The 10,649-nt window shown below is 33.9% G+C and overlaps 1 protein-coding gene across 5 annotated transcripts in view; it reads right to left on the reverse strand.

Annotated features, from left to right (window-relative positions):
• The window catches only part of LOC119633465 (serine/threonine-protein phosphatase 6 regulatory ankyrin repeat subunit A), a 26,843-nt gene extending 19,131 nt beyond the window's left edge, over positions 1 to 7,712 (reverse strand). For 3 of the 5 annotated variants that reach the window (XM_038027032.1, XM_038027034.1, XM_038027033.1), the window contains exons 1-2: positions 7,125 to 7,712; positions 4,851 to 4,952 (exon numbers count right to left, since the gene is read on the reverse strand). In XM_038027032.1, the coding sequence (XP_037882960.1) occupies positions 4,851 to 4,952; positions 7,125 to 7,523 (501 nt within the window). In that variant the 5' untranslated portion in view covers positions 7,524 to 7,712. The remainder of the gene's footprint in view (positions 1 to 4,850; positions 4,953 to 7,124) is intronic. The other 2 variants (XM_038027030.1, XM_038027031.1) reach the window with 1 other exon arrangement.
• Between the last annotated feature and the right edge of the window lie 2,937 nt (positions 7,713 to 10,649).

Raw genomic sequence — 10,649 nt, forward strand, 5'->3', positions numbered from 1 at the left:
GTCGACCTAATAACTCGCAACTGTCAAACCAGTAACATGAGTTGAGTCGTCAAAACGATTAGACTGTACTTGGTCGTAGCTATAGTGAGTGCTCAGTCGGTAAAGACATAAGACCTCTCGATTGGGTATTCACTCACTAAGTTGCAATTCCTCGCTGTCTCTTTCCCTACATCTTTCTCACCATCACCATGCTGCGCTCATAAGGAATATCTCCTAAATAGTTGGTCGTTCATAAAAAAAAAAAGTTTGCACCAAACACCACTTTAAGCACGTCACTGTATTAATTTATATATTACCTTTGAAATATTTTGATCTTTAAGCCAGTGTGGATCTGTTTCTGTTTAGAGTTCAATTAGGGTATATCAATTAAATATGTATGTAAGAAGTTCCGATCTTTTAAATAAATTTTTTTGTCAACTTCGAACCGACCATGTACATGCAATGCCTTGTCACATATTGAACGACAAACTTAATATAATTTTATAAGTGAATAAGTTGGTAGGCGAAGTAATAGTGAAGAAAAGTCTAATACATAAATAAGTAAAACAATATCCATCGTAGCGTTGTACGTTTGCACATTGTCGCGACCTCATTTTCGGGTTTGAGGTTCAGGTGTTGCTATTTATCTAAACTGGCAAGAAATTGCAGAAAAGAATACCTCAAAATACGTTTATAGTTTAAAAACACAAAAACAAAAAAAAAAAAAATGAATATATATTGCCGTAAACAAGCATATTATGCATATAAAGCATTGTCTACAATAATAGGTTCAATAGCCTATAATAGCAAATGCAAAAAGAAGCAAAACATGCAAATACACTGTTAAGAGCTTCAAGACATTTTGCAACAATAATGCTTTCACAGAGGATATATTTCAAAAATCGATTTTAATAACCAACGAGTTGAGCATGTGAAGCCAACTGGAAAAGATGATTATTTGCTTTCATCTTTTCGCCGTTAACAACAATTTTTCAATAAAAAGTAAAACCATCTAAGATTTTTTTCAGAACTTTTAGTAAGAGATGCTTTCAAGCTTCTAGAAAAGGTGGAAAACATCCTCTGTCTGTACGATGTGCTTTCCTTGAAATTTCGAGCTTGCCTCCAAGAACGGAGGGAGAAAGAGCTTGAATCAAATCAGCTGAATATCTGTTGAGAAATGGCATCGTAGTGTCTAACTGGCCTGATACACTCACAATATGCTTTAAGGAGTGCTGTTGATTTAAAAATATTTCCAAGTGAAAACATTTTTCTCAGGACGTGTGCTATGTAGACGCAAAGTCTTATGTCGGAATCCGACTTAGTGTTTCTGCGAAGCAAATGCAAAGTTAGTGATGGAAGTTTTTATATTGATTATCGTTTCTCCTATTGAATTCTATTACTTCTTACCGTGTTCAACATGCCAATCCACCTTTAGCAAATACGTTACACGTTGCACGGCACTTTCAAGTATAAAATCGTCAAAGAAAGACGATGGAATGCAGTTGCGTTGCAAAAGATAATAAAAAATGTATCATAATTTAAAGACCTTTCTGAAGAATCTTGCAAAAAGCTAAAGGCGTTCTTCTCGAAACACGTAAGGGATTTTCGATGAGTTGATGTGAATAGCTTTTCATACTAAAAGAGGGGCCTTCTTTTGGTCTATTGAACTTTTTCATTGAAACACTTGACAATTATCCAAAAATCAAAATTTTTAAGATCCACTGAATGTTCTGCTAACCACAGGAATTAAGATGAAATGTTTTTTTTCTTTTAAATCCAATTCGCTACGAAAAACACGACGACAGCAGAGTCCAATTTTCAAAAATACATATATGTAGTTTTGAACTTATACATTCTTAATATTCTGTCAAAACAGCATGTTTTTTATCCTTTGGCCGTGCTTTCTTCTTTTAATAAAACATCGTTCAGAATACTTGGTTTGCCTACAGAATAATTTACTCGATTGTAACCTCTAGCCTCGGTTCTAATAAAATACGATAAAAATGTTCCATAAAGAACGAAAGTTCTTTTGAAAGCTGCTCTCAAAATTCCGGGTGAAGCTTTCCGAACAAATGCACAAAAAGGCCAAGTAGACATGTTGAATTAAGACGGATGTTCTAAAGTGTTGTATGATATTTTTCATAAAGATTTCTATATATCGTTGCAGAATTGCAGGCGGAAAAAATTGTTGGAAAAATGTTTATGCAACAAAAATACATTTGTTTATATTAGGGCTTAATATTAAATGGCCTTCTCTAGCTTGCATAAAGACACATAATAAACATTCTTGTTGTTGCTTTAAAAATTCTTTACCATCACGTTTGCATTTTTATTCAATTGTAACCCATTATTCCTTTTCTTACGGACTAAGATACCATTTTACAGAAGACTATCGATAGTTCTTACTATAAACTTTATTTATTATATTTAAAAATTTCTTAAAAGCACAATTTGTCTTTCATAAAAAACTCTTTATATTTCCAAAAGCGAGGAGCAATTAAGTTTTCGTTCAAACCATCAGTCGTAAAATAGTCGATATTATCTATTATCAGAAAGTATAATAATCATCCATAGAGACATAAGCATTTTGTTATTAAACTTCTCTCTAGGTCCTTAGCTAGAAAAAGTTATAATACCGAACTATACTTTTCAATAACAATGCATAAATAAAAACGCTGAGGTGGAAGAAAACCATTTCAAACTATCAAAGATATCACAGAAAAACGCCACGTTTAACTTTAGATAATTTTACGGATGGTAAACCGGAAGCTCTTTCGGTGTCTTTTATCGAAAAATTATTTTAGGGTTTTGCGTTATCTTTTTTCTGACTGTCCGCTAGTTCCCGCTGTATCTTGACAAGAAAGTTGTCCGACTCAAGCCTACTCAATCAATTTAATATATTCATCCTACATCACAACTTTCGCTAAGAGTATTTTTATAGCCACCACGGAAAGACGAGATGTATACACACTTGCTGAAATCTTCAGAGATCCCTTAAAGTGTGTATATTCTTCTTCTTAGTATCTAATTCTGAATCGGTTTAAGCATGTTCGTCCGACCGTCCGTCCTTCTGCTTGTCTGGCTTTGTAATGTCTTATTTTCATATATATTTTATAAATGATCCTCCATCATATGCACCAAAATGATAAAAAGCGACCACGCCTACCCAACTTTATTTGGTATCGAAATCTCATTCTTTTAGTAAAACGCCTATAAGACTCTGAAAGAATTTCGAAAACCCGAACGTTTGTCTATTACTGACATGTACTTAAGTTTGAATCTACTTAGTCTGTCCGTACGTCTGTTTCCCAGTCGCTTATCGCAAAAACATGAATGTTGGATTCAAGCCAAGATGGACTAAGTCGGTCAAAAACCAGTCCCACAATGCAACGTAACGTACGAATACCTCTGTTTACCAAGGCCAGAAAAAATAGATATTTGCACGATGTACTGTCATAAAGAAGCTTCGGCCAGAGACGAATATAATTTTCATGTTCGAGGGAACAAAAAGGAAAAGTTTTTTTTTTCTATATATTTACAGCACTTGAGAGTTAAACTCGCGACCGCTCTCTTTGCCTACTTGGCGGATAATTTTACCCTAATGTTTTAATTACTGCACACTTTTTTGCTTAGAATGCTTAATTACAGAAGGAAAAAAAGAAATTGTAATTTGATTAAAAGAAATGAGAAAACTTAAAAATGTAATCAATTATGAAATAAATGATATTTAGCAGTTGACCTAAAAAAATTAAAAGTTCAAAATTTAATTTCCGGAATCCTTAAGGGAAAAGTTCAATTTCGTAAGTGCAGAATATAAATATAAACACAACTCTCTTACAATATATGTGAATTTTAAATACATGTATGCATATGTACACGTGTGTGTGTGTATGTGTGTAAATATAAACAAATTAGAACTTTAACTAGAATGTGATTAATTGCCACTTAACCTGCATAGTAAAGTTGTTGTTGCTATTGCTGTTATTTTGCACAAATGTCAGTAGCAGAGCTAATGGGGTTAGAGAAACAACCTCCAAATTTTTTTTTATATTAGTGGCGATAATGGACGCGGGCATTGCGGTTAAAATGAAAAGTTTACCAAAATAAATATCAAGATATTAGGTATGACGCGTAAATTTATTTAATTTTCTTTTTGACTGTTTATCACTTGACGCTCCTTTCTATGTGTGTATGTGCGCACACGTAAGGACATTTATTTGGCAATTAAACTGGAAGAATTCAGTTTTGCCTTCATTTTCATGTAAATTTTTCTTCTTCATTCTCTGAATATGAGAATGTTACGGTCTCTACGTAGCTCCTTCTTATGCATTTTCAATTGTAAAACAAAACGCCCGGTCATTGTATATCAGTTTTTGCCGCATGTATTTTTAGGTCAAGGACTTGTTGGCACTTGCTTAACTTTGATTTTTTTTGGTTTACATTCGCTCTGAAAGTTCACAAAATACACTAAACTCATGTAATGTGTTTACTTTGCTTTCCCAACTACGTGATTATGTAGAATATAAGAGAAAAGTTAGATTCTTTTCCATTTGCTTTGTTGCTCTGCTAAACACTTTGGTTCATTCAACTTCACTTTGTTAAACAACAAAGTTTCAAGACAATATGACGGTCGCTGTTGTTCTATGCATTCTCCTTTATTTTCGAAAAATATGAAGATTGTTGCGTGTGCAAAGCATTTCACTATTTCGCTAGACTGATTTCCTGTTGACCAACTTCTGTTTATTTCTTTGCTTCTCTTTCTCGTTTCATTTGAAATTTTCTTTCTTTCTTTTTTTTGTTTCTTATTGATTTTTATGTTGAATTTTTCACACCTTCAAGTTATTAAAAGTTGAAATATTATCTAAACTTACATTATTCCGTGCACCAACATCAGCTCCTAATTCAATCATACGATCCATTATAGACGTCTTATTATCCTTTGTTGCAAACATTAATGGAGTCATCCCAGTATTCTGAAAACGATAATAAAAATGAAAATATGAAAATGAAAAGCATACATATACACAATTTGTTACTTAATAAAAATCGGAGACATACAGCTATAAAAAACATTCTGATCTTTTCAATTTTATTCAAAAGTTTTCCTTTACTCTATTTACATAGTTCACACCGCTAAAGAATGATTTGAAATGGATGTAACTTTCAGTTATCTTCAGCTATGTTTGAACGCATGTCATCTTATTCCCCTTACGAGATTTCCATAGTGTTTGCTCTTGGCCCAAAACACGTCAGTCTTGGAAATTTTATCAAAATATCTCAACAATTGTGACATGTAAGTTGAATACAAGAAAACAAAACCGACAGACGATTCTGAATCGATTGATGTAATAATAGAAAGTGAACCGATTTCAAGTCCTTCTGCATGTTGCATACATCCGCACAGATTTAATATACCCCTACACCACAAGTGTCGCGAGGCTTATAAAAAAAAGCTTATAATTCGACCTAAGTAGCTTTTTACAGGTAAAAAACATTTATTATAAACGAAAATTCGCAACATTTATTACAATGAATCTGTTCTTGCTAGAGATGAAAACATAACGTTAAGGAACATTTCGGCCATTTATACGGAATTCAAAACTCTCCTAGGGTCGGTGAAGAAATCAAAGGAATGTTATTCGCATCACAATCAGGAAAACCAGCATCATATCTTTGGTGACTCGTTCATGATCAGCTGAAAAAAATCCTTGATATATTCAAACTGTAATCACTTTTAAGTTTTTAAGTTTTTATGTAAATTAAACGATTTTCCAAGAAACAAAACAGACACAATGGTGATGCTTCAACTGCCTCAGGCGACTGGCGATCCGCGAAAAGATTAACAACAATTAGAAGAAATTAATGCAAACATTTCCGTAACGATAACTTGCTTGAAAAAGCATGCATAAGCGGCGATTAAGATTTGTAGACAAAACATACATCGTCTTAAGAATCACAGTTCGGTGGTACGCACTTTATTCCAGAAGGAATTGAATAATAACGTACAACCGCGAAAGACGGTTCATATTGCAAGATTTGCAAAGCCATTCCTCTCTAATTATTTTATATTATTGTTGAGCACCTTGATAAGCTTCTTAAGCAAAGTCTAGAAAAATATTGCGCGTCGTTCGCAAAATAAATATATGCAGCCCAAGTTAAACACAATAAACCTACATTTCAAATCCTCATCATACGTTACTAAAATTGAGAGCACTTTGTAATATAAAAGCTTCTTTCTTGTACGGAAGTGTCTTTGGGAGGGCGTTTAAAAGAGTGATTCCATCTCAGCTGAATATTTCACATTTTTCGTTAAGCGAAAATGTTATTTTCCGACAATTGTCACCGAGTAAGATTAAGTATCGTAAATTTTTTCTAAAACAATTACTTTTTCAAAGCGGGTTGTAATAGGAGAAAGGATCTTCTCAATTGTTCAATCCAATTAACTTTCAATGGCATTCGTTCTCCAAAAGGTCCAAAATTTATCAATCGCGCAGACAGACAGATGGACAGACATGATTCAGCAAATACTTCTGAAACACTGGGTATTAAAAAATATGTCATTATGTCAAGTCTTACTTTAGGTGTTGCATACATACGCACACACCTACCGACTTAACCACAAGTGATATAGGGTAAAAAAGCGGGTATTTCTTGCTAAAACTCTTTTGAATATTAGTAACTTCATGGGTTGTCCTTAATATTCGGTTAAGACCAAGCCTGCATACAATCAGCCAACGTAGTTGACATCAATACAAATGCAGTTTTTTTGCAAATTGTTTCGCATATAAACAGTTTCAATTCAGTTTGTGCTTGTGCGCTTGAATATCGTATTATTTCGACTTTATTTAATGGTAATCAAATTGCTAAACCGTTTGGCTGACTGAAAAAAAAACTGTTTAGTTATTTTGTCATGTAAACAACAACCGATTTGTGTTGACAATGGAGACGCAAACGGAAGTTTAGAGGTTTCATTATTATTTTCAATTCAACTCCGATTCCGTTCGATTGATTTACATAAAATAAACACACAAATATACAATTTTATATAAATCCATAGATATATATATATATATATACATGTACGTATAGAATGAACGTTTAATGTCCTCTAAATAAAATACGTTGTCAAGTTATAGATAACTTACGGCATCGTGAACACCAGCCAAAGGGGTGGTATTGCCGTCTTCACCAACATTGGCTACATATTTCTCCAATTTCTTGAGCTCTTGTTCGCACGGTGTCCACTCACTCTTGACGGATAAGGCCAAAATTTTGTTTGCCGTGTCTCGTATGGACGCACCAGCACTTGGAGGTTTCGGTGTGGTGGCACCGTCAACTTCTTTACGATCGCCATTGCTAGAGCTATCGTCTTTGGGATCGGAATCTGCTTTGCTGGCGGGTGTAGCCCGATCGCTGGGTGCAACCGATTCATCAGGAGTGTTGCTAGTCGCTCCGCTGGTAATCGAAGATGGAGTTTTACGACCCACACCTGCATTGGGACCAGTGCCACCACGTCCACCACCTCGTTTACCAGGCTGCGACATGTTTCGTTAACACCACCGCAAACGTTGAAAGCAAACTTCAATTCACTAAGAAATCAAACACATAATGTTTGCGAATTTCTTACATTCACAACCGCATTTACGAACACACACACAAAACCCTTTTTGTAACTTTCCTTAAGCCAATGGATTACACAACAATCTTAATTCGATTTTTTCATTTCTTCTTTAATTTAAATATTTTTAAGGTATTTTGCATTTGTTTAAAGTGAAAATTTATCTTTGACTTCTACTTAAATAACATTTCAAATTTTTTTTCAATTTCTCTTTTTTAACCTTTTTTTTTTGCTTCATTTAAACGTTTAAAATTTATTTACGTTGCCACGAAAGGCTGGCAAGTTATTTATTTATTTATTTATTTTTTTTTTTTTATAGCCCAGCGACATGGTTTTCCTTTTTCTTTAACCGCATCACTTCCGTTTCCCCTGCATTGTTAAGTCTTAGCTTATTTGTGTTAGAAGGTACCCCTCCCATTTTGTTTTGCAAGGAAACTTTAATTTTTCTTTTCCATTCTTTGCAATATCCGCTAAGCCGTTTTTAATTTTTTGAATCAACCGTTAGTCACGAATGTCTCAGAATATCTGATTCACTTTAGGACTGCTAGCTAACGCTAGACCTTAAAGTAAGGAGGATTCGAATGCAACTTTCGTTCGATTCTTGAGCCTGATGAGCGTCATTACTTAGCAACATAACGAAGTCTTGCGCAGCAAAAAGGCGCCAAAAACTTATTTTGGCGCGTCTAACACAATTGCAATAAATGCTAAGTGCCGGTAAAGTAAGTTGTAAAGAAATGTTTGTGTAACGGTGTATCTAGGCATTATACACTATTTATGGTTGCTATTAAATTGAAACTTTTCTTCATTGTTCTCACCGGGACACGTACACGTTTACGCTTACAACGTAAATTGTTTACAAACAAAAACTGACGACTTGTTTACCTAACACCATAAGGTGTCTCTGTTTTACTTTGACCTAAATTTCATTGCTTTCTATCGTTTATGACCAAGATCTGTGATGCATTTTATAAAGCATTTTGTAGAACATAAGTTTTTTGAGTTTCACTAAAACTCCTCTTCGGAAATTGTTGTGTGATGCGAACGTACTTAGGTTATCTTAAAATGTGACAAAGAGGGAGTCTCCCGACAGCAATTGTTTTTGTCGGTAAAAGTTAATGCTACAGCGTTGAGTTTCAATTGCAAGGACGCTTACACCAGTGATTTGCCATAAGGTGAAAAAGTACTACACAATAGGTGACATGTTCCTCCATATCTTGCTTTAAACTTTCAGAAAAAATCTCGATTTCTTTAGAAGCACTACTCACTTCATTCTTACAAATACCTAGCTTTAGGCCAAATTAGCAAATAGTTTCCCGCAAAAATTAGCAAAAATTCCCGATAAATGAATTTAGCAAAATTAATAAGTTCCATGGAAGGAATTGAAAAGCAACTTAAACGATTCCTTAAACTGACGTGAGTACCATAATAATGTGATTTTTATTGAAACAGGGGATGAGGATGCTCACATCATATCATACTAAGCTCTAATTCGAAGTAATAATTACTTCGATTCGAAATAATGTGCTATAAAAGGTCAGGCATGTAATCAACATAAGGATCTTAATGTTGAAATTGTTAAAGCTTCAAAATTTATTGTAAGATATCATACTGACCGTTAACTTGAATTTATTTGCGGTTCTATAAAAACCGCTTCGGAAGAAGAAGATTAAGTTGATCGTTATATTTACTATGCTAATTAAAACGCCGCTAGAGAAGAGAACTAGCAAATCTAAAGTTAATTAATTTTAAAGTTAATTATTTTCATCAATTATTTTGATAAGCATTTATTGTTCAATTACTCTACAAAGTGTATACTTCTCTAAGCTGAGCTTTGAATAGATTTTCAAATTCGTCTTCTGCATAATAATAACTTTTGGCAAGTCAAAATCCTTTAAAGTTCAAGAAACCACGAACGTGATAAAATTCAAGCCGGGTGAAAGTGGCCGTTAATTTCTCCTATGGTCGCCGAATCTAAAGACTAAGTTAGGAAAATGGCTATTAATTTTAATCATGATAAGCGTTAGCGCGAGAACTAGTACAGTGCCCTTTAGCTTGAAGATAGCACTTTCAAATGAGGAAGTCACAAATTTATTCTAACCCATACAGTACTGATTGCAATCTCTCTTACCGAACCGGACAGAAATAATTTTCACTCCCAATACACAATCATGGAGCTTACTACCAGAGAAATTTTGATTGCCAACCGTCATTTCGGATTCAGAAAGAAAATGAAAGTGAGAAGATATCCCACCAAGATAGCTGACATCGTTTGATGTTTGTGTCTTTGCTAAAAATCATAAGTTTGTGCCTTTGTTCTGTTATGCTTTACCGTAGAGTAAAAAAAAAACCCATAAAATAACTATTAAAATTAAACAAGTAAGAAAATTACATTCGGTCCCGACCGAATCTTTTCTACCCATCACCGTAATTCGGAAAAAAAAGAAAGGAACTAAATTCTCACAGTTGGTTTTTTCCGTTTATACAATGGAAACGGACAATTTATGTGGTGTATGTGTTGTACTTTATCAATAACCAATAAAAAACACGGAAAACAAAGGTACGCACAAGTTAGCAGACAGGCGGTTAGGCGAATATGCTTAAATTAGTCCAGAATTTGATCGTGAATATGTATACTTTGTGTGGTGTTTGGAGCATGATTCTCCTTTCGCCGATGCGTATAAAAATTCAATCAGCAATCAATGTTTATTTACTGAAAGGATGCAATTTACCAAAAAGGTTGTAAAAACTTTCGCAGACATAAATTCTTTGGGAATAGCTGTCTTCCACAAATCTAATGAAGAAGAGAATTTTTAGGAGATATCACAAACTGAATTCTTTAATTATGAGTTAGTATATAGCACCTACTTATTTGCATAAGCACCATATCTCTGGATTGTTATATTGTTCCCATTGAAGGACAATAACTTACCACACCTTTTAACAATATTTACTTATTATCTTTATTGCAGATAGATTGAAAACAAAATACATTACATTATGCTTGAAAAAGCAGCAAAAATTTTAGAGTAAATCAATCTGGCAAATACAAGAT

Source organism: Glossina fuscipes, unplaced genomic scaffold (genome assembly GCF_014805625.2).
Source record: "Glossina fuscipes isolate IAEA_lab_2018 unplaced genomic scaffold, Yale_Gfus_2 2, whole genome shotgun sequence".
Lineage (NCBI taxonomy): Eukaryota > Metazoa > Arthropoda > Insecta > Diptera > Glossinidae > Glossina > Glossina fuscipes.